Source organism: Neopsephotus bourkii, unplaced genomic scaffold (genome assembly GCF_033783945.1).
Source record: "Neopsephotus bourkii isolate Nb327-2 ecotype Australia unplaced genomic scaffold, CSIRO-AGI_Nbou_v1 NB_1120, whole genome shotgun sequence".
NCBI lineage: Eukaryota > Metazoa > Chordata > Aves > Psittaciformes > Psittacidae > Neopsephotus > Neopsephotus bourkii.
Genome location: NW_026901606.1, coordinates 3789664 through 3817198, shown reverse-complemented (window position 1 = coordinate 3817198; position 27535 = coordinate 3789664). Strand labels below are relative to the sequence as shown.

The 27535-nt window shown below is 45.1% G+C and overlaps 1 protein-coding gene across 3 annotated transcripts in view; it reads right to left on the bottom strand.

Moving 5' to 3' along the window:
• The window catches only part of FLNB (filamin B), a 71413-nt gene that overhangs the window by 23630 nt on the left and 20248 nt on the right, over positions 1-27535 (bottom strand). For all 3 annotated transcript variants that reach the window (XM_061362440.1, XM_061362438.1, XM_061362439.1), the window contains exons 2-25: positions 23401-23649; positions 22338-22435; positions 21272-21419; positions 18226-18344; positions 17410-17487; positions 16504-16666; positions 15009-15206; positions 13175-13312; positions 11880-12006; positions 11197-11333; positions 10630-10823; positions 10156-10269; positions 9485-9628; positions 9015-9138; positions 8597-8757; positions 7959-8049; positions 7545-7714; positions 5260-5377; positions 4239-4501; positions 3025-3622; positions 2629-2802; positions 2085-2247; positions 1562-1722; positions 827-994 (exon numbers count right to left, since the gene is read on the bottom strand). In XM_061362440.1, coding sequence (XP_061218424.1) covers positions 827-994; positions 1562-1722; positions 2085-2247; positions 2629-2802; positions 3025-3622; positions 4239-4501; positions 5260-5377; positions 7545-7714; positions 7959-8049; positions 8597-8757; positions 9015-9138; positions 9485-9628; positions 10156-10269; positions 10630-10823; positions 11197-11333; positions 11880-12006; positions 13175-13312; positions 15009-15206; positions 16504-16666; positions 17410-17487; positions 18226-18344; positions 21272-21419; positions 22338-22435; positions 23401-23649 — 4098 coding nt within the window. The remainder of the gene's footprint in view (positions 1-826; positions 995-1561; positions 1723-2084; positions 2248-2628; positions 2803-3024; positions 3623-4238; positions 4502-5259; positions 5378-7544; positions 7715-7958; positions 8050-8596; positions 8758-9014; positions 9139-9484; positions 9629-10155; positions 10270-10629; positions 10824-11196; positions 11334-11879; positions 12007-13174; positions 13313-15008; positions 15207-16503; positions 16667-17409; positions 17488-18225; positions 18345-21271; positions 21420-22337; positions 22436-23400; positions 23650-27535) is intronic.

Here is a 27535-nt window from a genome sequence, read left to right as displayed (position 1 = left end):
TGCAAAGCCTAAAAGCAGTTCCGCTGGTTCGTACTCCCTCCTCCAGATGATTCCTGCTGTTGCCTATTGGATTTCCAAGAACCAAAATTGCCAGTAGTTAGGGAGAGTTCAAACCTGTCTCAGTGTTACCCTTTGGATCACCTTTAAAGAAATCCAAAATCACTTTCAATGGGGAGTGCTATACCTGGGAATCCATCTCATCTGCTACAATTACAGAAGGGTTACCTGAGGGGCACCCGCAGCAGCGAGACCTGACACATCAAGTGAGGAAGCAGCTCTCACCTCCTAGCAAGGGAAGACTTGCAGCCAATGGCACTCACTGCCAACCTCTTCAGCTTAATATCCTGTGCCACTGAGACACAACTTCCTAGGTTAATGGAAGCACCATTAACACTACCGCTTGAGAGCCTTGTCACTCTCTGGGGATCACTGAGGGGTTCCACAACATTTCAGAGACTCCTGCAACTCAGTCACGTGTTTTTTCCAAGTCACCATTCACATGTGAGACTTTGGATTTACTTTTGGATGTCTAAGTCTAAGCCAGAATTGTTCACCAGTGGTGGGTACTCACGTCACATCTCCCAGCTATGAGGATTAGGAAACAGCCATCAAAGATACTGCTAAAAGCAGCACTACCTACGACACAGTTCTCCTTTTGCAGCATGACATGTGGGTCAACTGTCAAGGTACGTAAGCCAGATGAACAGGAGCAGAGGGAAATGCTCATTCAAGTGGTATCACCACCTTTGCAAGAAGGGTCAGGATCGTGTTACCCACCCAAACACAGAGATGGTGGCACAGCTGGATGGAGGACTTCAGTTCTTACCTCTGGGCCCTGACACCACCACCTCAAGGGGTGCTACTCCTGCCTTGCTGGCATCTACAGTGAAGGACTGTGGAATTTTGGCTCGTACAGCTGTTCCTAGACCTGGTCCTGCTATCTTCACCTTGCTGGGATCCACAACATCCTTCACAGGAACCTTGAAAGGGCTGCCTAGAAGTTAATGCAACAAGTGTTAAACACCACAGAGCTAACAGTTACAGGAAACCAAAGGTCTTTTTCCCTACTTTTCCCTGGGCTTCCTTATTACTATCCCTTGATCTCAGGCAGTAGCGACAACCCCACAGTCTCCACGCTGTATCTCTGCTCCTGCAAATGCCAGAAGCGTAATGATGGTACTTTCACATATTCACTGTCTACTCAACAGTTCAGTTATTTGCCAAGGGTCAGCCTCCCTTTCCCTATCTTACCCACTCTTTTATTCCTCCCCTGCAAGTGCTACAGTCTCGACAAGGCTCTTCCACATCCCCACAGAGGCTGTTTCAGAAGCAAGAAGAGACTGCAGCCCTTCCTCAAAACTACCACACCACAGCACAAAGAGCTCCACACTTCCCCCACAGGTCTGAGGAACAAGTGCCACCTCTGTTTCTGCTGAAATTCCCAGGAAAAGCAGAAAGTAAAACCTCAACATCCCCCAACACAAGTGAGATGCAGTCAAGGCACCGAGACCTTAGCTCAATGCCTTCCCTCTTCTGAAAGCCACTGAGCTAGAGCTCTTACCAGGAATGTGCTCTCCCCCATATGTGATGTTAACATCATAGTCTCCTGGAACATAAGGAACATATTCGGCACTGCAGCTCCCGTCCTTGTTATCTTTACAGCTAATTTTAGACTCTGAAGGTCCTTCAACAGTTATTCCAAGGCCGCCAATTCCTGCCCCTCTGCAAGACAGAAACACACACTGTTAGTATTACCTGCTTCTAACAGCAGCTTCATAGCCTTTGCATGCTCTGACTGCGTTTTTACCCTTATTGGAAAAGCAATAACCTGACTTCTGGTGTCCAGCCTTCAGTGTGCTCTGCCATGCAAAGCCATTCAGCAGAACCTTACTCACATTTTCCTACAATCTCATTCTCAACCACTATTGACCCCTAATCTCTGCAGAGTGCTCAGTACATGATGAGGTATTGCACACAGGAATCAGGACACAGCTTGGTCTTGGTATTAATATTTGTACTGGGTTTAGCATCCTGCAATGCTCATTCCCTTAGTTATTCCTTAAGGATCAAATAGGCCCAGTTACCTGGTGACAACCGAAAAGGCATTTGGCTGATTTGTGAAAGCTTCTTTAAGTCCAGGTCCTTGTGCTTTTACACGTGATGGATGGCAGCCCTCTGTCACGTTCACTCTGAAAGGACTGTTTGGTACAGGTACACCATCATACGTTACATTGACTGTGTGTGGTCCTGTTAAGAGGAGGAAAACACATTCTGAATTCTGTAAATATTCTCATCACTTAACATCACTTCTACAAGATGCTACTGACTTAAATGTCAGTATATGGGTAAGAACTTCCTCCTGCATTTCACAATACTTCACTAGTGCTTCATAACTTGAGATGCCATCTACGCAATGCTCTTCTGAAGCCAAGTTACTGTAAAAGTCAATTCTTCAAGTTAAAATAGAGCTACTTTCTGCAAAACCAGCTCCTCCATTGGCAAAAATCTTGCCAAGATGCCAACAAGTTACTGGCAGACCTCAGCAGTTTGCCAAATGAAAGTGTCAGAAGAGCTGCTTGCTCTTGGTTTTCCCCTCTCAAGAAAACAAACCAAAACCCCAGAGGTTACCCTTTTCAAACGGCGTGTACTCTACTGAATATGTGCCATCAGCATTGTCTTGGATGAGACAGTCGGCGGGGGAGCCAGATGGGCTTGTGATCTGTGTCCTGATGTGATCACCACCAGCCTTGGTTAGAGGTCGAGCATCCACAGTGAACTCAGTTGTGGCTTCTCGGAAGACATCTGCAGGATACATTTTGAAGAGTCACTTCAAGAACTTCCAATGACAAAACATTTAGTGAACCAGCATGATAAACAACTTGTTTGGGAACATAACAAAACACCCCCATCTGAGAGCCACCATGGGAACATGCAAGGCTATTACAGCTTTTATTGCTCAGAATACTCCATGCAGGACAAAGGACCACAAGTACTACAAACTCTGATAACAGCAGTTATTCTCACCTTTCCCTTCCACTCCTGGACCAAACACTTTAACTCTGCTTGTATCCACAGCTGGCTCCACCTTGACGCGGACTGGGAATTTAGGCACTTGCTCTCCTCCATATCTCATCTTGATCGTGTACATGCCAGCCGAGAGTGGCACGTACGTTACGACATAGGTTCCATCTTTGTTATCATCGATCTGGACCTCGGCTTTGGAACCAGTATCCGACATCATGTCCACCCACAGGTCCCCTGGACCTGCTTCCGTGCAGTCAACATTCAGCAGCCCTGCCTCACCTACTTTAGCACGTTCCAGACCCGGGCCCGTGGCAACGACTTTGGAGACATCAAATGGCATTTCTATGTCTGCCTTAAATGGTGAACCAGGAATGTGAACTTCTTCAAAGAGGATGTTTACAAAATACTCTCCAGGCTTCGTGGGCAGGTATGAGACAGAGCAGGTTCCATCGCCATTGTCTGAGCATTCAATTTTAGCTTCACATGGGCCTTCTACTGTCAAACCCAAACCTCCAGTTCCTGCCCCTTTGGTATCTATGGTGAACTGGGCTGGTTTCCCAACAAGGCCCCCTCGAAGACCTGGACCGTGAGCTTTTACCTAGAAGAGAATATGCAGTTGAGCTAAACTTGTTTTTTCATGTTATTGCCAGCACACACTGCCTAGTCAGGCTTGTTTGTATGTAGGACTCAACTAACAAGCTCTTATAAACACTCCTATAAAACTCTTTTGCCACTCCTCCCAGTTCTACTATAAAGTTAGCATCTCTCATCCAAAGAGGTTTCTAGGCAAGGATATTCATACTCTCACCATAACTGTTTTTATATAGCCATGGGCTATAAAAGGTAGAAACATTCAAATATTGGACTGCTGTAAGCATGTTTTTCTTGATTTCTATTTCCTTAGAAACAAGCATTTCAATAAATACAGTCGAGATGCTCATGAGGCCTGCTTCTATCAAATTAGGGGCAATACTTGTATTTGCCACACTATACAGGATGCTGGCAGTATTCTTAATTAGGTCAATGTTTTTTCAAATACAGTGTTACAGGAATTACTTCCATGAGTTATGGAACCTGCAAAAGGAATGACTCAGTGCTCTGAGTAAGGACATCCCTGGGTCTGGCTTGGCCAAAACCAAGCCAAATCTCATGCAATAGCCCACCATCAGTTTTTATGTATCAGTTGCTGTTACAGCCCTAAACTATTCACTTACCTTGGAGGGGTCTGGAGGTAGTGTGGCCTCCACAGTATAGGGACTCCCTGGGATTGGGTTGCCATCATAACTCACATCCACCACATACAGTCCTTCTTCTCTTGGGATGTATTTTGCTGTGCTGCACTCCTTACCCAGAACCGGTTCCACCAAACACGGCACAGCCTTCCTCATGGGACTGGAAATATTAACTTCCAGTTTACCCTGCCCACCAGCTCCTCTGGTATCAATTACAAATTCCTGATCTTTCCCTACTTCCACTCCTAAAAAAGAAAAAACGCGTATTACTACGTTAAGTACTCAACATCAGACCGTACTTCAAGAAATCTCTCATACCACTGAGGGAGCGAGCACTGGCAAAGCCCTGCTCAGTCTGCCTCCCTCTGCATGCAAAAAACCTCCGAACTAAGGGGGGAAAAAAAACCCAACCCCAAACAAAACAGAAGCAGCGAGTGCTTTGCTTCTTTGGAGCTACAAAGCTACAGTGCTAAACAAGCCTGTAAGACATGGCCTGACAGTATCAGAGGCTCATTTCAGGAACACAACAATATTTCACAGCCCTAAGCTCTTTCACTTTTAGAAAACAGAGAGACTGTGTGAATTAAATTCTGTGCTGCAGCAGTGACATGTATTTGAACAAACAGCCATCTAGCACCAAGGAAACCAGGTTTCAGCAGCAGGTGCTCAGCCTGGTGAAGAATCCAGCTCTGATCACAAGAGACTAAACCTCAACACATGCTTTATCCATGCTGCTCTGTAATCTTTCCTCCTTTCCTATCAAAAATACCCAAACAAAAAAACCCCAACTAACCCCCCCCCCAAACTTAATTGAATTCAGTCCTCAAGAGGAACAGATAAGTCAGAGTGGCCAAGCTATAAAACTGGACATGGATGATCCCAACTGTAGCAAGTTAAAGATTGCTTTGCCCACTTTTATTCCAGCAGGACATGCTGGCTATAACACACATTCAGGAGACACTTCAGGAGGAGGCTATGGGGCTTCTAGCCCAGAAATACTTACTGTTTTCCAGTTCACTGACTTTAACTTTGCTCAGGTCTAGTGGAGCAGCAACGCCCACAGTGAAAGGGCTTTTAGGGATAGGATCACCACCGTAAGTTACCAAAACCTTCATTGGACCCTAGTTGGAGAATTCACAAGTTTAGCTCAGTTCCTCACTTCATGCAGATAGTACATACAGCAGTACATAACCACTTCACGTAATCCATTGTAGCTGACCACAGCTAAACTTACTGGTTTATGGACTCCCAAGCTCTCAGCCCTTCAAAGTATTAAATGTTTTTTAACACAGGAAGAGAGAAACAGATAGTTCTTTCCAACAACTAATTAGACTACATTCAAGCTGCTTGGCTAAACCTCTGGCTCAGGCTGTCTCCCACCCTCCTGACGCTCAGACCCATCAGCTGAATGAATGTCCCAGTGCTCCAGACCAGGTATCCCCTTCCACCACATAGAGAGGCCAGGCCAAAGCCAAGCCCACAAAGAGGCCATATTATTACAGCATCTGAAATACCAGGGGTTTAAGCTATACAAGTCAGAAAGATTAATGCTCTTGTGTATTTTGGCTGGAATACCACACAGCCATGGCAAGCTCCAGCCCCATGATGTGTGCTCCTTTTATTCTCTCCTACCGCAGTCCATATTTTAGCTATATTCACTGTTTGCTTACTTTTCGTTCTTGGCCGGTTCAGCTCCCAAGTGAAATAATCATGGATGGTTCACGCAAGCTAGTGAATAGCTTCCATGATTACTCTTGGTTGTTTTTAGAAAACACACACACGGGTAGCTCTAGCAACACCATGAGACAGATAAGGCTGAGTAAACAGCATTAAACCAAGGCTCCTCTGCTGCTGACACAGCCCCTCAGGAATTTAACTACCTAGTCTGTCCTCCCCCTACTCTGAAGAGTCGAGAGTCTTATTCACAAGCTACTGCTTATAAACCCAAGAAAGGGTCCAGGAATGACCTACACGCTCACACCCTGGAGGGACGACAAGGCTACTCTAATTACTGTGCAGTCTATTTCCATCTCCTTTTTTTAACCATTGCCTTCCTGCCACTGCTATCTGCGAGCATCTCCTGTAAGTTCGCAGCTCCTCCATGACCCAAGGTACTCCTCCAGATGGGAGGACCAACTGGAAAGCCTGGTTTAGGCATCCTGGCTTGTCTCAACACTGTTTTTCACATGAAACATAGCAATCTGTTACTGCTCACACACACAAGCATGGAGTTCAGATGACTGAGCCCTTCCCTTCTGCGTACCAACTGTGATTGAACAAGCAAAAGCTTCTCCAAACAGGCATGCCAGCCACATCCTGAGATCATGCAACTGTTTTATCCAAAACCAAATGCTAGCTCTATGATGCTTCCAAGAATGCTAATCCAGCATTACCATTTAACTAATGCTGCAGTCCTCCATATCAGTCCACTTTTATACAGCTACAATCAAGGAAGCTGCTGCAGATGACTGACTAGCTCACGTGTTTGTTCAGCAGAGTAAGAGCAGCAAAATGCTTTCATCTTGGCACTACAGCACCTACATCTTTAGAAATATATGAGATCTGTGCATTCTGGCATTTAAGGGCCCTCTACAAACACGCAAGCACAGCATAAGGAAAAACACTTCTAGTCATTAGCAGCTTCCTCTTTCAGATGTTAAATGGTGTTGCTAGGAAGCATCTTTGAACAAAAAAAGTTAGACTGAATTAATTTCCAACCCAAGGGCAAACCTAAAATACAGGCAAATACTTTGATGCAGTCAATCTGCAGCCCAGCTTCCTTCCTCAGCACCAACTCCTTTGTCTTCCTTCTGGGGAGCTGCTGTACCACCGCCCAAACCCTGTGCTTTTTGTCCTTTTTCGGGTTTACACCACAGCTCCTTTGACAACAGCAGCTTGCTGAGGGCAGCACACCACAGCTCAGACTTTGCAGGACCACAGCAGCCCAGAGCAGCTGGTACAGCAGCCAGCTCCATTTTGGACCCTGGGAAAGTTCACCACCTCTCCTCTTCAAGTGATAAGGTGCGGAATGACAACATGAGCTGTTTGCTACTGCTTCAATATTTCACTTGTTCCCAGAAAATAAAACAGCAACAAGCTATCAATAACTAAATTAGAAAACTGCATTACTGCTTTCCAATCCCAATTGTCCCGCAGGCTTTAGGGGACAGGACACCCTGGCAAGGTTTATCTGCTCGTTCCTCTGCGCATAAATACCAGGGAGGAAGGTCTCAGCACTATGGCAATATGAGCCATTCACTCTTGCATTCCTACAGAAGTCAAACCTACCTGCTGTATTGGAGTGTACCTAACAGTGTGGGAATAGTCATAGTTATCAATGATGTCCAGATCTGCCACTGCCTCTCCCGGCACTGGGCTGCTGAACTGCACATCCAGTGGTGCTTTTCCAGCTCCTTTGGTGAACACAGTGAAGTGTGTTGGCTTGCCATTTTCCACACCTGAGGAAAAATGTTAATTGTAATTTATGCAGAATTCGCACACAGGAACTCTTCCCAAGAACATTTGGTACCTATAAAGCCCAGTCAAGCAAAATGCCAAGAGAATGGAGTTGTTTCCAATCACCTGGCACCCCACCCTGCTGCATCCAGGACTGCATCACTGCATCCCAGCAATGCTCATCCAGGCAGTGACTATCCCACAATAGGTCCAGCACTGGCCACACCATCCCAAACCAGCTCTCACCAGTTTTGCTCAGCCCAGGTCCTTCAGCTTTCACTTTGCTGGCATCATGCGAGGGGTCCACTTTAACTCTGAATGGGCTGGCAGGAATTTCCTGAAACAAATACACATCTATAAACATAACAACTCTTTACTAGCCAAAAACCAGACACATAAATCATTTTAAGACACTGTTGCTACAACTCCAGCACCAATTTGAGTAAACTTTCACCCCATTTAAGCACTCTGCTTTGTCTGAGTAGCATCACTCAAAGTCTAGAGCAAAGTTAACAGCTGGACAGATTGCTCCCCCCCTTTTTTTAATAAAGAAAACTTATTTTTACTGCCATGTTCCTTGGAGAGTCACTTAGGTTTTCTGTCATTTAGAAAGCAGCTTTGCCCCATCACTGAGACCACACTCATTATGCCAGCCCAACATATCACATGCTTGAACTCCAGTTTCTCCATCCAAGCCCTCTCATTTGTGTACCTTCAAGTATTACAAAAGTGTTTTTGGAAGCAGTGACCAAAGCGCACATGAGCTGAAATGGAAGGAGCCAGCTGCAAATTGCCACAGCCAGCTGTTAACTGGCACATGCTCGTTGATCAAAGAGCAGATAAACACTCTAAAACCATCAGGCTGTAAAATGAAGATGACAAACCTCTCCTGCGAAAAGCACTTTAATAGTGTAGCGCCCAGCAGCAGGTGGTGCGTACTTCACTGTGAACGTATCATTAGCATTGTGGATGATGTCAAAATCTATGTCTTCCTCTTCATCACTGACCACACGAGCATCACACTTAATTCCAACACTGACGTCACCTAGGAAAAGCAAATGGAGGTTGTGCTACTGGACAGTACAGACACTGCTAGCCAAACAGCCAGCACATTCCCATTTCCAGTAGTTGTTCAAGTACCCATGTTAATTGATGTAACAGATCACATCACAATTCATTGCAATGTTTTGCTTCCCAAGGTTTTTCCATGAAACAAGGAAAACTAGCATGAAACAGTACATAGCCCCCTCCTTGCATGACCTGTGGTTCAGATACTACAGCAACAGCCCAGCCTGCCTTTACCTTCTCCTGCATCTGTGCAGTCAACAGTGAAGTGGGTTGGCTCATTTGCTTTCAGGCCAGTTCTCTCCACACCAGGTCCAAACACTTTCACTTTCTGAGGATGACTCCCTTGACCTATAAGGACCTACATGGATTCACAAGGGTCAGAGTCACACATCTGTGTCATCTTTGAGATCACAGTCAAGTCAGAGCATTGCTTGGACAGAGGCTATAGAAAACTGTGCCAAGGTAAGAGTAAATTGCCCCAATTCCCCCAGGCTGCAGCTTGACTGACAGGAGACCTCTGAAATGTGAGCTTGTAAAAACAGAAAGCCTTTTTCAAGTGGACAAATTCCTAAAAAATAGGAGCAGAAGGACACACCTCCTTGAAGTTCACTGAAGGGTTTTATCATCCTGCTTGTAATGAGAAGTAGTTGTGAGCATGAATGTCCTACTTAGCAAGAATTAGTAATAGCCATCTCTGTACTTACCCTGAAGGGGCTATTGGGAACGTTGGCTCCTCCCCAGACAACAGAAATTGTATGTTTGATTGGTTTAACTGGCACATAGGAACAGGCAAACACACCATCAGGCTTGCCCTTTATCTGGATATCAATAGGGTTTCCTTCTCCATCCTAAAAAGCAGTAATACAGAGGGTTCAGGTACTTTAAAAATGTTTGTAATATTTGAACAGCCCAAGACTGTTCCAAAATGTGGTGCTGGGATTTTTTTTCCCAGAACTGCAGCTCAGAAATACTGAAGGAACATGCACATCATACTCCTGTTAGATGAGGAAGACTTACACTTGCTCATTTCTAACACCATCCTACAACACATATTTTAACAAGCTTGCCTGAAATTCACAGGCTCAAAGACACTTTGGGTGCTTCCAAATGACAACTCCAGGAAATTACACCAGGTGAGGAGATTCCAAGTAAGGAAGCAAAGCCATGTATTTCACATGCCACAGAGAAGTCACCTTGTCTTGAGTTAGGTTTGTTGCCTGACTACATTACACAGATCAAAGCACGGAGCTTTGAGAGAATTACACATGCCCAGAATTAAGTGGTGTGTAAGTGAGTAGAAATACTTAAGGCATTTTTCTCAACAGTATTAAAGCCCTTTTGCTGAAGTTTCACATGGCTGCCTTTGGCTTCTTACCTGTGCATACATCTTCAGAATTGCTTTCCCAGCATCCTTGGTTTCAACTGTGAACTCAGCAGGATTGTTCACTATACAGCCAGTCCTCTCCAAGCCTGGGCCATAAGCTTTCACCTAAAAAAACCCACCCCAAGAGTCTTAGCTTGCAGTTCAGAAAGAGAAGTAAAACTAAGCAATTTATTTCTAAATACCTTCCCCTTCCCACAAGACCCAGGAAGCATGGGATACAAGTAGAGGCTAGTGTGAAAGCTGAGAATTTGGACTAATTCAGCAAGTCTTCATTACATTAAGTCAAAACCACAACAGTGTTATTAGAAAAAGCAGAGTAATATCTGGCTGGAGCATGGCAAATTCAGAGCTTTAAGCAGAGGCAGCTTAAGAATCAAACCTATTAGCAGAAGCCTTCAGAAATATCTCTACTGTAGTTATATCAAAGATGCGTTACTCAGGGGTGAACTCTTTCTTATACACTACCTTATCTGGGTTGAAGTCTCCTGAAGCTGGTCGGATGAAGGCCATGTAAGGGCTGTCTTTTATGTCCTCATCATCACACATGATGTGCACAGCATATTCACCAGGCTCTTTGGGCCAGTACTTCACATCACATGAGCCATCGTTCTTGTCATCACACTCAATTTTAGCCTGAGAAGGGCCTTCTATAGCAAAGCCTGAAAAAGTAACAAGTAGGATCCTCATGTTAGGTTTGTGTGCCTGTTAATTTAACACCACTTCCCCAAACTGATTTTTATTAGCATTAGTGACAACTGATTCTCTCTGTCACCCTTCTTCAGCAATATAGGAGATAATCCATCATTCCCTTTTGGATATCATCCCACAAAACCATAGCTTTACACTCCCCATCACACACACCCCTGTCTCTAGGACTTGCTTTGATACTCTGATATAAGTTTGTGTCTAGACCAAAAGTCTTACAGACATGTTTGGGGTTTTTTACTGCTGGGAAATCTACTGTTTCTCATGAGTTCATTGCTAGCGTTGCAACTGATAAATATTTCAGGCAAACTAAGTAAAGAAACATACCAAGAGAGCCAACTTCTGTGCCAATGGACTCTACCACAAAATCAGCTGATTTGCCCACAACACCTTCATGCAATCCTGGTCCCCAGGCTCGCACTTTCTGAGGACCTGCTTCATGACCCACTTGAACTTCAAAGGGGCTACACGAGAGAAAAGCAAAGCATGGGATTAGAAATAAGGACAAATACAGCATCCAGGCTTTCCCCCAGGCATTTTAATGGAGCTTTACATTGGATTTTCCAAATTAATAGATGCTATTGTGTGGTGGCACAGTGCCCAGCAGACTCTTTCTCTAGCAGAGAGGTCATCCAACCCATCACATATTTCCATCTTGCACCACAAATCCTGAGTGTCAGATACTTGGTCTGCACTGCTTGCTGTAGCCCTGGACACTGAAATAACAGATCCCTTCAAAAACTCACAGCAAAGTCCAAGCTGCATAATCCACCAAGTTTTACTGGGTTTTGTATTCCTCATTTGGATTTAGCAACACTGATGCAAATCACCCTTCAAAGCTTTCTCAATATAAGCTGCTGCAGCCCTCAAACAGGCTGTAGATAAACTTTCACTGCTTGCCCCTAACTTGTCCCTCAGAGTTTCTTCAAAGGTCAGCATTGTTTTAAAAGCCCACCAACTACACACCCCATCAAAGGGCACAAAACTCAAAAAGCCTTCTTCCAACTCACCTTTTAGGGATGTTGTGCCCACCCCATGTAATCATGACAACGTACTTCCCTGGGGTAGATGGATAATACTCAAACGCATATACTCCATCCATAAAGCCTTTTTGTTTCACCAGCTCCTCCAAGCCCTCTGTTGAAAGATCAGTTCAGCATTAAACTTAACAGCTTCCATCCTGCTTTCAATTACTGAGACAAGCTCATGTTTTCTAGTATTTATTTTAGCTTGCAAGACTAAATTTCTTCCACCGAAAAAAAAGAAAAGGTCAGGTTATATGGGAAGTTAGTTCTAGTTGCCCTCTAGGACAAAGACAGCAAACACTTCCAGAAGAAATACAGCAGAAGGTATTTTAACTTACCAGACTTAATAGATTCCCTTGTGTTTTATTTTCTTAGTCTGCAGTATGATGCATGTCATATGTTAAAACAAAAAAGCTTAACATTTGTCAGACTTTGCAACCACAAGTATGCAGGGAATGCCTACTTTTCATTTTCTTCAAGATGAAGAATTTAGGGAGAAAAGCTTAATACTCTAAAATTTACATCGATACGTCTGTTGCTTTTTCCCCCCTTAACGGCATTAAGCCACACAGTCAGAGCACTGTGCGTGTGGAGGAGGTGAAGGCAATACAATGCACCTTTTAATGCTGTCTCAGCTGGGGGGGAGGTGACCGGCTCACAAGTACAACACCAGCACAGCAGCTCCCCAAGAGCAGCAGCACGGCCACAACTGCTGGCTGCCTGAGGAGCCAGCATCCACCAGTGCTCCCATCGCCCCAGCCTGCCTAAGCCCAGGTAGAGAGCCACATCCAGAGCTCTTGACACAGCAAAGGACTTGGGGACAGAGCCTGGTAGAAGGTCTTAATGTCAGCCTACCCTGCTCCTGAGCCCAGGTATCCAGTGCAGCCAGAAGTGCTGCTCTGAGACACTCCCAGCTTTATGAGAGCAGGATTTTCACCCTGCCAAAAACCTGGAACATGACTTACTCCTATGGATCAGATGAAGAAACAATGTGAGTGCATACAGCTTGGAGGCCACGGCAGGCAAAGGTGTGCATTTTCTCAGTTTTGCTAACCAATGTGCACTAAAACCTAAACCCAGGTGTAACCTTACCCAGCCCTGCAGATCAAAACCATCACATTAAGCACAAAGTATCAGAAATCTGGCTTTTCATGGTGATACAAATCCCATCGGTTCCATCAGGTCATTATATCCTTGCTGCTCTTCCTTTTTGCAATCTCCACTTCCCCCATTCTCCAAAATGCATCCACAGCACAGCACAAATTCACCCCAACACTTACTCGGTCCCTTTATAGTCACCGCAAGATCTCCACTCCCTGCTGCTCTCGTATCAACCTTGAAGTCAGCAGTTTCCCTCATGCGGACCCCCTTGGGCTGCAGACCTCTGCCAGTGGCACGACATGCGTTTGGATTGCAGGCTGCAAGGGAATTTCAGACATCAGTACTGTCTTTCACTCTCAGCATACACGTAGCATAGCCAGCCTGGAACAACCTTTAGATTAGTGTTGATTCAGGCCAACCACAGCTTAGCTTTCAGCATAAGTTTTAATGTTATAACACTTAAGGCAGACAGTCAGAAGTCTGCACAGCCATTGTTATGTCCCATGGCTTTTGGGCAGTAAATGCAGCCAGGCAATACTGACCCCCTACGAGGGCCATCTTTTATAATTAAAACAAATTCTGAAGCACTGTTGTTTTCCAATTTCATGCCAATTATCAATATAAAACTTTTACATGGCTATCACATACAGATATTCACCATACTAGGCACAATCTTCTTGACACCTTTTGCATTGGGAGGCACACTGCAGAACGGGTGAAGCTTCTCTTTGCATGTAAGCCCCCATGAACCATATTATTGTGCTATTGTTTCAGAAGCACATGCCTGGAACAACTGCTATCAGTGCAGCAGAGTTCTACATGTGTTTTGTCAAGTGATGTCACATCAAAACCCCTCCTTGTTGCAGCTCACACTTTCAGAAGCAAAGCCATCAAGCCTTCTGCAGACCAAAGCAGCCATGGGCAGGGGCAGTAGGTTACATATGGCTGAACTGAAGCTTATGCTTGACCTCTTTACTCCACGTGCTTCCCTAGGCTTGCAGAGTGGCTACATACATAAGAACATGCACTTGTGAACAATTTTTGTTACACAATCCCAGCTATCACAGGGCCTTCAACTCCAGAAACCTGAAGGGTTTGAAGAGACTTACAAATAATGACAGCTTCCCAGCAGTGTAAACCCAACATGCATTTCCCCACAATACACCGTGCTTACAGCAGGAGCACAAGTCTGCCAAGCTGCTCATTAGGTTTTCACTCATTTCAATAGCTTACAAGTTTCGTCCTCACCCCTGCAGCAGCCAGCATCACTCCACATCCTACACTGGATGGTGTAAGCAAAGACCACATGCCATCTGCTAGCTCTGAAAACTCAGTGGGGCATACAGGAGCATGCCCATTGTGGGGTGGGAACAGCTCACAGAGCCCTTGCACAACTGTGTCAGGCAGCTTGTGGTTAAGCCAGTTTCTCTGACTGGGACATACACCGCTTGCAACTTTCTTCCCCAACCCCAACAAAAACAAAAGCCCTTTTTTGCCAGGACAAGCTGCAGGCTAGAAGCTTACAGAAAGCACACACAGATGACGAAGCATCCTGCACACCTCTTACCAACTATGAAGCCATTAGCAGTGAAGTCCAAAATTCCACAAATGGAGGGTAGCTCAGGAGAGATGAGCAGAGATCTAAAAGCATAGGAGCACGTAAGGATGGAACAGAAAGCAAGTTAGGTGTCAGTTAAGGAGGAAAACAGTAAATACAGTCATTTGAGGAACAAAGGTGGAAAATAGCAAGACACTGCATAGCTGCATAAAACACTTAAAAAAAAATAAGGGCAGCTTAATCGGAGGTCTAGGCAGAAAGGAAACTAGCAACAAAAGCTGTATTACTGTTAAAGAGCACTGTTTTGCTCTGTGAAGACCCAGGTGACCCACTGAATCAGGTCAAAGATGTTGAAAAGCACAGAGAATGCCCCAGGCAAAACCAAGCATATTCTGTAATCACACTCAAGGAGAAAAGTGACCATCTACATTTAGGTTCATTTTTAAAAAGCATACCCTCTCCAACGAGAACAGTGCAAGGAGTTTTGGGAATTGTCTCCCCAGCAAAAGTCACTTTGACAATGTGAGGACCAGCTTGAACAGGTTTGTAGGTGCAACGGTAGACTTGGTTGCCTTTGTCTTCTATTGCAACTTCAGCAAGGCTTCTCCCCTGAGGATCCTCCACTTCCACGTTCACGTCACCCACACCAGCACCTGCAAAGGAAACAAGCCTGGCTGAGCCTTGGCTTCCAAACAGCAACACACACTGCCCTTAGGATCACAGCCAGCTCTCTGTGCTCCGCCAGCTATCCTCTGCTACCATTTCTAAGCACAGCCTAAATGTTCAGCTTCTGCTGACAGCAACCAGACATTCAAGTGGGGAGGGGGCAAGACAGGATAGAGGCATCTCCATGAAGCCATCAAACTAACACGACCCTGCTGCTCTAGCCACAGGGTTTCACAACAGTATTACAATACTGAATACACACACAGCCTGGTTTATCCTATTGCTACCACCCTGCAGCACCTCTGTCACATGCTAGTCCACAACTTTATCAGTCAATTCAACTTTTCAAGCTTTAAAGCAGTTTAGGTGAAGACCTTGGGCAATGTGCACGATGGCCTGGACAAGGATCCTTCTCTGCTGGACTACACATATTCACCTTCGTGGCACCTGCTTCTCTCACATCTTATCAACCCATCATGCAGCAAACACAGTTTTCCAGACACTTCCAGAGGCCAGACATGTCTTTACATGATTCAGACCACTCCCTCTTCCAATTAGAGGCTGAACATAACACTTCCCCTCACTGTAACCACATTTCATTTTATTTCCAAGCACCCTTAGGCAGAAGGCAATTTAAAATAAGCTACTCAGCATATTTTGGTGTTTAAATACTTCAAGTAACTGCCCTAAATAGTTTCACATTGTTCGAAATGAGCTAGCATTTGTAGCATCTTATTGACTCATTCCTCTAGGCTACAGCATTGGCCTAATAACAGGCATCAAGTCACATGATGGAGATGCCCTAATGAAGACAGTAGCCCTCTAATAATTACAATAGAGGTTGACACCAGTTTGTCATTTCAGTATGAACTCAAGGTAGCACTGTGGCAGCTTCTTTCGTAAAGCTAAATACAGAATGCATGAGGCGTTTACAGTTTACTCACAGTTCATCCATCAGAGGTGGGCATTTCACATTCCTGTTTAAAATGAGTTTGGGGAAGAAACCAGCCAGGAACTTGCCTGCTGCCATTCAGCAAGTGCATGGCAAATTTCTGGGTAATGCTTAGCACCTTCTTGCCCCAGCTCAGCTCCATACTTATAGAATACTTCAAATGTTTCAGACAAAGCTGAAGTCTCCAGAGCAGCCTGGCTGTTATTTCACCTATGAACCTGATGAGGCTGCAAATACTGATCCACTTTTCAGTTTGTTTATTCCTCCCAGGCTTAGGTTCTCCTCACGTTTGACGAAGCTGCACGATTTCAGCACTTGTTCATCCTGCTTACCTGCTGTGTAGAGGTCAAAGTAGGTAGGCTTGTTGGCAATGTTCCCTGTCGCCTCCAGTCCTGGCCCCTTTGCTGTTACTTTGCTCGCATCTCCCTGAGCTTTGTCAACGTTCACTTCAAATGGGCTCTTGGAGATGTGCTGCCCAGCAAACAGGACTGAAACCTAAAGACAGATAGTGTCAGCTCTGACCCACTGGGCAGAAGCAGAATCTGTGTCACTGCCACATAGCCAAGCAGGGGCTCAAACATCTGCATTCCTAGCAGAGAGTCTATGCCTCTGAGGTGAGGGAGACCATCCATCCCACAACCTTCATCCTGTCCATGCAGCGAACTGATGGCCACCTCCTTGACGTGGTGATGCTTGAATCTGGATGCACCAGTAAGAGGCAGATCACCATCCAGAGAGGAAGCGGCAGCAGAAGTTGCATTTACCTTTTCAAGCTGACTGTGGGACGAGCCACTTGGGCCAGTGCCAAGCAATGGGATCACCCATAAACCTGCTTCTGCAGGCATCCTGGGACAGAGCTGTGTGAGGAACTTTCTCTGCACAGCCCCTATGATGTACAGTATCATGAATAAAGAAATATCTTATAGAAACAACCTGGTACTTTCCTGTGTGTGTTTGTGACAACTCATAAAACTGGCTTAATGAGCTGCAAGAAGTGGCCCCATGTGAGTGGAGAGTCAGCTGTAGCACCTGGTACCCAAACACCTCCCCTTTCCCCTTGAGAAGGGGGCAGACTGATAGCCTAGACGGAGAATTAAGGCCACAGCAGGTTATGTTTCTTCAGGATGCCCCAAGTGACTGACGCTGCCAGCACGCAGGCAGCCCTCAGGGGCTCATGCTAACAAACAGAAGAGGAGTGCGTTTAGCAAAAGCTTACTGGCTATTGACGCACAACCCACCTTGTGAGGTCCAGTAACCCTTGGCACATACTGAACTGAATAGGTCTTGTTCTTGTCACTGGATGGTGTTATCTTCGCCTAGGAGAGAAAACACATGCACCATTGAGCTGTGCCTACACACACCAACCTAAGACTTCTCTGGGAAGCGTTTGATATTGAGAACTATTTCCAGAGTCAGACTTGTTGCTGTGAGAGCAGGGATCCTTCCTACCTCCTCTTCTCATATGGAAAGACCCCATTGATTTTATTATTTCATGAGACGAAGCAAGCTACCTTCTCCCCACCCCCAGCCCTTTTCCTTGCTGTTAATTGCTTTACTAAGGCAAGCCAAAACTGAGGAGACGTGAAGTCCAACATACAGCTGTATTTTTCTGGAATGCTGTAACATGATCAACTGAAGCACTTGGACGAGAAGTTTCTATAAACATTAAAACCAGCATTTTAACTCAAAATGATTCATGGCATCTAAATAGCTGCTTTAGCCATTCTTGCAGAATGAGTAAGGGCAGACAGTGATTTAGTGATGTATGTTATCTAAAAACATAGAGACTTGGCTAGTCAAGCTAAAGCACTACAACTACCGGACATTGGAGTTGTGTTGCTTAATTGCAGATAGTGACATTTTCTTTGAGTTCATCCAGTAAGGCAATTATGAGTAAAATCTTCAGGCTTGCACTTTTGATAGATAGCATTTTGCAATTTCCTTTTAGATTACTTATCTGCTAAGACCTCACTTGTGAAAGATGAAGGTTACTGAAAAAACTTCAGCATTCCAAGCAGCTTTACTTTTCCACATGAAATATTTACCATACGTACCTCTTCTCTGTTTCCTTCTGGATCCTCTATGAAGACCATCAGGTCTCCCTGCCCAGCACTGATGGTGTCAACTGTGAAGATGGCAGGCTGTTTCACCATGTTCCCATGAGGCTCAATCCCTGTGAGACAGACACAGAGCTGTACATTAGCTGCTGCTACAAAACCCAAAAGGTAGTTTGGAGGCTACCTGCAAGCCTTCCAATCCATTCTCACACAAGCTCCCAGCACCAGCTTCCCCAGGCCTCTTCACCAGCTGCCCGGAACATCACATTCACAATCATCCCTACTCTTACAGTATCAGCATTTGTAAAAATTGGTTGAATCCCAATGGCTCAACCCATCTCAGGATCTCTGGATGAGTCAGGAACTCAGCTGGCATCTGCTTTCAGGTGAAAGCAAGTTACTGGGTTTGCCTGAGCAATGTATGGAGGGTCCACTCCACAGCTTGTGAGTGCCCAACTGACACTGACAAGGCTATGTGCAGTAGGAGTTTCTCTCTTTCACACAGCTAAATGCTGCAATGGTCCTGCACTACTGGAAGGGCAGGCAAGGAGGGCAGGAGATAAATTTTGGGAAGCCTTTTGGTAAAGGTGCTACCCTAGAGCCAAGGGTGAAAGATTTTTCAAAGCAAGACTGTTCTTACCTATACTGTCCCATTTTACTCCACTTTCAGAACTCAGCTGTACAGACACTGCTCAGATTTATTGTTCTTTGAAAGCTGCTCAAACAACCTTGCCAGAGTGAACACTGTACAAATGGCACACAGGAAACCATTTCTAAACCATGAAAATCCTGCAATTCAGTGACACTTCCACTTCACTTTTAATCAGTGTTTCCTTATTCCTCAGCACCAGGCCTGCTACAGCAAACACCAGCAAGATTTCATCATCTCCCTACACGTAGCCCCAGGTTATGACACCTGTCATGATGGTGTCAGACTGAGTAGGTGGAAGAACTTCCCAAAGTTGCTGGTTCCAGACTAGCCCAAACACATATACCCTTCCTTCCAATGGAATTACTCGCTGGCTTATTCATAAAACTGTGGGCACTGCTGCTCCATCACACAATTAGTGGAAAGTGCAATGTCTGATAGATTATAAAGGAAGTGGTTGTGAACAACAGAATTCCTGAACTTGTTTATCTTCAGAAAACAATAACTTGAGAGCAATGCAAGGAAGATCATGTTTTTACTAGGAAATCTGAGCATTTTGATAAGGTGTTAACAATTGGCATATTCATTCTTTCAAACTAAGCCCTAGATTATCATCTCGTTTAAACAGCTATAAATTCACTCTGTGTATCTTCAGTCCACCACACAAGCATTAGGATATGATATTTGAGTTAAGTATCCCTCTTTCTGCAAGCACAACAAGAATAGCTTATCCTCAGTAGACAGATTCAGCCAGGACAGCATTAGTCACAGCACTTTCTTATCCTACATTGCAACTTCTGGGTTTACTCTTTTATCAGAGATCTGCTTTGGTGATTAAATGAAAACTCATAGTGCATCAGAGAGGATCTGCACGATTCTGTACAGCACATCTGCAAGCTCACTTCACAGCAGCCCTCACAGTAAACCGCCACAGTGTCCAGGGTCTTGTGCTAGCGCTAAGACTCATGATGTGATGTTATACAAGCAACCTACATGGAAAAACAACAATAACCAATGCTAAGACTGATCCACTTCACACTTGACAGTCACCGTTCTCTGGAAGCATGAAGACCTGTTACTCATTTGTCCATAAGACCCTGCCCAGTTTGGTAGCGAGCCCTTGCTACTGGAGTTATCTTTCAGTTCTGACATATGCTAGCAGCCAGACTGTCTATTATATTTAGTGATCCTGTTTTGACAATTAACATTGAGAAAACCCCCATTTTTCAAGAAGAGCTGTTCTCCCTTCATAATTTACATTACAATGGCTCCAGAGCACTGTATGCATGGAAGTAGATGACAAAGTAATTGCAGTTTTTGAAAGAATAAGAAAATTACTAAAGCCAGATTTTACAGCTGAAGCAGGTTGATCAGTCATTTACACAGTAAGTGGAGTACAGGCGGTCTATAATTCAGGGTCTGACAAATGTGTCTGTGTATTGTGGTTTGTGGAAGGCCCCAATGAAGGACATAAACCCCAAGCAGGGTAAGTGCTAAAACCCACTTCTGACTATAATGACTGCTCTTCAGTGCACAGATAGTGACCATGTCCATTCATTCCATTAGTTAAGTCCCAGTGGAAAATCAAATTTAAAGAAGAAAAAAAAGATAGAATGGAGAGCAAAGAGCAATACCTAGCATATTAAAGGTAAAAATGTGTTATTCATTCACTGGGATTGTATTCCAATCTGGAGTAGACCACATCAGAAGTTACAGGAAATTATCCATTTAAAAGCTAAGTTAGAAATAAGAATGCCTATGTAGATCTGCAGTTGCATAAATGTCTATGGACAAGTCCTTCCAATTAGCAAACACAGGCTTTACAACAAAGGCTCTGCACTATTTAATGTTTGAAGGAGTACAACCCACCTTTGCACATTCACACCTCCCGACAGATACAAATAACTTATTTAGAATTAGTCTACCCTAATATACACCTGCCATCAAGCCTGGGAAACGAGACTCTGCCTCTAGAGAAAGCCTGCTCAGAGACACACACAGATGTAAAGAGGTTTTTCCTCTTTAAAGGAGCACTTTATCACAAGAAGCATTTGCTGCTAGATCAACAACTGTCAGCAGCAATACTGTTTACAGCTTAAATTTCACACCAGGGCTGTTTTAGCCCCGTATCATGCTACTTCTTCCAGCTGTGGACTGCAAGGCTGGCAGCTTGCAGAACAGGTTCAGAGACTTTGGGGAATTTACATGTTAGAACTAGGAGTGTCTTTTGGACTATATCCATGTATTTCTGAAACTAGGCACCACACCAAGAGTATACAAGTGAAACTTTGAAGTCAGTTACTGTAGGTCTGGAGTTCAACACAAGCAAAAAACCCCACCCAGCTTTCTGAAGAGTTAAATACTCTGTGCAGCTTAAGTTCACCAAGTCCTTACCTCTGCCATAAGCCCTTGCTTTCTTTGGATTCAGTTTGGGCTTTAAAGGAGCTCCTGGTTTCAGCTTGGCTTTGGGGAACTGGGACAGGTAAGTCATTACAGAGTGTTCATCCACATCAGGGTGGATAATTTCTTCAGGGGTAATAACCTGAAAGACAGCACAATTAAGTATATTGTACAGTGCTTAGTTACCGCATGTCAACACAGAAACACAGCTATGACACAGTCTTACATTTCAAAACTCCCACATGCTATTGCAGTTTCTTACGTTTATTTTCCCTTTGATACACACAGCACCATTTATTACCTCATGGCAAGAAAATAAAGAAGCTCATTATGGCCCCAATGTGGTTTGGGGGCTTTTTTGTGCATTGATGATTAGGGGTTTTCAGGAGACTGTGTCAAATTAAATGACAGCAAGGCAAGACAGTGGTAGCTATGTTCCCCTCAAAAAGCAACATGGGTATCATTAAAACTGAAAGAACCAGTAATTCCTAATCCTGTGTGCTAGAGCTCTGAACTGCAGTGCTTGCAAAGTATAACTTGTGACCAGGCTCTTCTCCTCTCCTGCTCCCACGACATAAGCTGCTCCAACAGTTTCAGAGACTTCAGCAATTCCAACCAACTTTATCAGCATGAAACAATCCTGTTTGCAAATACACTGTTCTGTGCTTGAAAGTCATCCTTGCAGGTGATTTCCTAAACCAGGTAAGGGCTGGGTTTTTTAACTGTGGAATTCAGTGCAGCAAAACAAACTCACTCCACGGGCTAACAGAGCAGGCACCACTCCACATGCACTTTTCCCCCACCCCACATGCTGCAACACCAGCTGCCTTCAGTGGAGACACCTGCACAAAACCTTACAACCAGAGCTCTGAAATGTAATAGTGTGTTTCATTACAATTTGCCCTTTCTCAGGCAACTTCACAGGAGTAAACTGTAACCTTTGGAAGCATCCAACAACTTCAGCTGCTTGGCTCAATTTAAAATGAAGGTAGTCCCAAGCACAGAGCTATGTGCTGTGCTCCCGCAAGCAGCCTGCGTCCCAGTGCCCAGACAGCCTCACCTGCGGCACACCCAGCCAGTCATCTGCCTGCTGCATGGCTTCACGGGCATTGTCAACAGGCTTCTTTGGGTCCCAGGTCTCCCAGTCAGGACACAGGCCTGCAAGCACATTTCAGTTATTAGGGCTTATCTGCAAAGGAGCTTCCCTTGCTGAAGAAACCATGTGCAAGCTCCACCGCCACTTGTAGTACACTGCTACACAGAAAGACATATACAACTTTGCAGAGGTAGCCAAAACGAGTGTGTGCTGCTCACTGAAATGATTCTGAGACAACAGCCAGCATCTCCATAAGCTCTTACAGCACAGACAGTAACAGCAAAATCAGAAAGACCCACCCTGCCTATCAACTAAATAATAATATATAGCTTGTCACACAACTGCACTGATTTAAAGTTAAGCTATGCAAGACACCACTCTATATTCAGGATGACTACATCTACCAAGCCTTTATGTTTCTCTGGCTCTCCTGCAGCAAATTTGGAAAAGAACATTTCAAGTGCTTGCTATAGCACCCCAGATTGTATTAGATGAACACCAGCAAGCGCACTAGCAAGGCTGTTTTACAAGAAGGTGAGGAAACTGTGCCTTTTTCACACTTCATCACGTTACTCGCCTTAAGTAGCACAGCCTCAGCTTGCTAAACACTGAAGTTATCAGGTAGTGTACAGCTTCTGGCTGCTCTGTGCTCCCTCTGCAATCCTATTTCAGCAGAACACATGAAGCCTCCTGCTGCGCCCTGAAGTTGAAAGTTTGTTGGCACTTGCTGTGAGAACAAGTCTTTCTTGCATTTAGAAGCCAGCATTCGCGCCTTTGTCCCTTGCACCCTATACAAAGCTTAGACCTGGCGCCTCCAATAATGCAATCACATTCTGCTTTAGGCCAGTATTTCTCTTGGCCAACTTATTTATAACTTGCTGCTTCCCACAGTCAGCCTCTTTGGACTTGGGTTTCTTGAAAGCCTCACTCTGTCTCCAGCTCAGCAGTGAAAACCTCCTCCAGAACAGCAGAGCAGCCACAAGGACACTAAGCAAGGAAACACTAACCATCAGAGCAAAGGACTTACCTGGAGCACAGCTGTCAACAAGAGCCCCCAGTGCTTTGCCATCCTGCCAGTTTTGATTGAAGTTCGTGATTGGCAAGTAAGGGATTTTGTTCTGGATCCAGCCCAACAGCCTCTGCTTAGGGGTCTGCTTCTTTGCATCATCATCACCTTCATCCTCCCACACGGGCATGGAAATGGAGTAGTGGAGGATAAGGGTCCATATCAGGCCAAGGATCAACTTCAAGTTTCCATCAACTATGGCTTTACTATCTGGAAGACAAAAGACACATAACTGTTTACTTCCCACCCTAAAGAGGCATGTTTTTAAAATACTGTGCCTGAACTTATGCTCAGGCAGTCAAGGACAAGAAAAGCAATCCAGCTCACTGCAGACACTTGCTTAAGCAGAGACATCATTCTTCATGCCCTGCATTAGACGGGAGGGAAGAAAGGAGTCCAAGCACTCAGTGCTCTCCAGCTGTCTTGAGAGCTCTGTGCTCTCCAAGGGTCGTGTGACTTGCCCTTGGAGCTTTACAGCATTAAGCTTAAAAGAACTGGCAGTTTAAGTTCTCTGGTATTTTGCATTTGGATGATAAGTGCCACCTGTTGTGTTTAATGGCATTTGCATCTTATGAAAGAGGCAAAACAGCATGTGACGGAGTTCACAAGAACAGCACCCCAACACGGGTTGCTAAAAGCACCATTTAGAAAACCACATTTTTATAGAGCAACATGCCTCCTCACACACAGCAATAATTTGCATTAAAAATGATAGCAAGAAAAAAGTGCTGTATGATGAACTCCAGGAAAGCCAGACTTTGGAATTAGAACAAAACCCAGATATATCATGACCTGTGCACAAATAGCAAAGTGGAGAGTGGAGGCCCATTGAGCATCCTTTGCACCATCACAGTCGTGCCTGCACAGAAAGTCATCCCTTCACACTACAAATGCAGAGTTAGGAGAAAAGGAAAAGCCAGCTCTGGCTTTTCCATGTTATGCTCTAGCCTAGCAAAGGTTTACCACCACAGCAGCTCTACTTTAAGACACATCATGCAGCTAAGACTAAGGTAACAAGATCAGACTGTTGTAAGAAGCTGTCTGAAGGGGCAGGATATTTCTTGGCATCACTTTGGCCTTATGAAGTGACCTCTATAGTTTTGTGAATACTCTTGCAATTTACTTCAGTTTTAATGAGTCACAAATTGAATGCACTCCCTTTGAGACTGTAGCTTCTACTGAGGTTGTATTACATTCCCAAAAGCTCCAGTTTGTCCAAGCGCACGCAAACCAGGGCTCTTCTGCAGTGCTTCAGGATGCCCTCAGCCTGACTGATCCTTTCAGTCATAGCAGCAGGTTACAGCAGAGCTTTTTTCTGTTCTTTCCTCCATTTCAGTGAAAACTGCTACAGAAACTCCTTTTTAGTCACAGAAGCTACAAGTGACCTGGGAGCTTCTGTCTGCTCTCCAGTGCCTGGAGCAGATGCTAGGGTAAAGACATGTTCAATGGTATAAACTCACTTTCATGCCACCAGAAGGCACAAGGATCTGACTGAGTCCTAGATAGCAAAAGAAAAGCGTTTTGTACTTCAATTGCCTATTCCAGCTCAAATTCAGAGTGTTAACAAGTAGAGTCCTCTAAGCTGAGCCTGAACATGCCCAGCATCCTTAGGCATGCCTTACTTGTGCCTCTTCAGCTACAGATAGCAGCACAGCTGCTTTGTAACAGCTACACAGCAGCAACCCAATACCATCTTATCAATACAGACAGATCTGACTTTCAAAACAAGTGATTATACAGAATAGCCACCAAGAACAGTAAGCACCAGGGTGTGTTCCCTTTAACCCAATGCTAAGGTGAAGTAGTTAATATTTACATGGTTTCACAATAGGGCGGTATGTCCTGAACAGATAATACTGTAACTTCAGACCTTGACGCGTATTTGGCCTCTCTGAATAGTTAAAGTCTGGTTTATACTCAGATTTTATTTACACTAGGGCTTTTTAATATAAAACACCCCAGTTTTGACTAATCTTAGAGGATTATGATAAGTGTCTGCCACTTGACTGCTCACTGATGATTTCACATCCAGTCTGAGATACACAATAGATATCTGTGAGGTGATTAAGCCCTGCTGGGTTTTAATTGCAGGTTTCAAGGTAAAAGTCTGCATCACGCAATAGTTTGTCTCTTAGCAACAACTAAACATTCCTGCTGTAACCCATCTCCCCCCTCTTTCCAGTAGAACTGCAAACTGATCAGTGGAGAGAAGATGCTCCCTTGCAATCTATTAAGGAAAGCTTTCTCGGAGGAACTCAAGCAGGAGGAAGAGCTACATTTTAAACAACAGAGACCCAGTGCCATGTTGGCAAGCTCACCATAGTGCCTGAGATCTGCCAGCTGGAATTAATGGCTGCAGAGTGTAAAACCCAGACTGTCGGTGTGAGCCCCCATGCCTGCAGCACCTCCATCCTGCACCCCCGCGGCAGGACCACCCACTCACACCGCAGCACTGCAGCATACAGCCAGCCACTGCATCCCTGCGCCAGGAACACCTCTGAGCTTTGGTTTCAAATTCACACTGACATGGGCGTTTTTACTGGAGTGGACACAGTGTGATTTAGCATGCTACAAGTAACCTGGCTTCAGAAAGCCATCCAGCACTCCCAGGGAGGAAAGCCAACGGGACAGAATCACTTCGAGCACACTGCTACCCGCATGGTACAGAGATAAATAATGGCTTGTTTCATAGCTGGGTCTCTATAGTTTGGCGAAGAGGAGATTGAGGGGTGACCTTATTAGTGTATATAAATATATAAAGGGGGAGTGTCACGAGGATGGAGCCAGGCTCTTCTCAGTGGCAAACAATGGTAGGACAAGGGGAAATGGGTACAAACTGGAACACAAGAGGTTCCACTTAAACTTGAGAAGAAACTTCTTCTCAGTGAGGGTGACAGAACACTGGAACAGGCTGCCCAGGGAGGTTGTGGAGTCTCCTTCTCTGGAGACATTCAAAACCCGCCTGGACACGTTCCTGTGTAACCTTATCTAGGTGTTCCTGCTCCGGCAGGGGGATTGGACTAGATGATCTTTTGAGGTCCCTTCCAATCTCTAACATACTGTGATACTGTGATATCTACAGCACATAAATAGTGTCTATAAGCAGATGCACTGCAGTGACTGCAGCACTCGACCGCGTGCTCAGAGCTTCCTCTGGCACCCCATCATCATCTCTGAAGGCACAGCTGGGCAGTGGTCCTTGACCTGTGGAAACAGAGCCTGTACACAAGACAGCTTCAGATCAAGAGCAAGAATATCCCATCTCATCAGCCTCGTCCAGAGAGGCCAGCCCCAGACCGCTGTCCCAGGGACAGGAAAAGGTCACCACAGGAATGGGACAGCTCTTCCCCTGCGGGGCTGGTGCCATCCCACAACTGCACTCTGTTAGCACAGTTAACAAGCTCTTGCAGCCTCCCAGCTTCCTGACAGGCATAGGGATCGCATGATGTAATTTTTTCCAAGCCTGCTTGTAGGAAGGCTTGTCTGCTTTCAATTGGGGTGGGGAAGATGGAGGGAGAAGAACTCCTGGGCAGGACAAGAGACCTTACCAGCACGCAGCAGAACTGCCTGCGATCCTTTCCCACAGGTACCCTGCTCCCAGCTACAGGGGATCCCACCAGCAGCTCAACCCTGGCTCACTCTCTCTACCACGATACAAAAGTACCCTCCATGGTCAGGAAGAAACTAGAGTTCAGCCAAAGCAGGCATGGCTTCCAAGTGTTGGTGTAAAGCTCAGCTCCACCCCAGCATGCAGCCTCTCTACTTTAGTGCTGCCTTTTTAACTGACGGAAAACATTCAGTTCATTCTCCTCAAGGTCTCTCAGGCATTAAGATGCAAGTGGCACCCAGGAAGAGAAGCATCCATGAACAGGTCCTGCACAGGGAGCGCAGCATTGTCCCAGAGAACCCTGAAACCATCGTAGTACAACCAGATTTGCAGCATCCCCCACCAGCTCCGAGTGCACACTGACAGTGTAGTACTGCCAATGTTTTAGAACAGCGGAAAAAAAATGTGTTTCCAATGACACCTAAGCACCAACAATCATTACTGCAGGCACTGCTGTGTACCCCAGCTCAGCTGGCTTTCCATTGGATT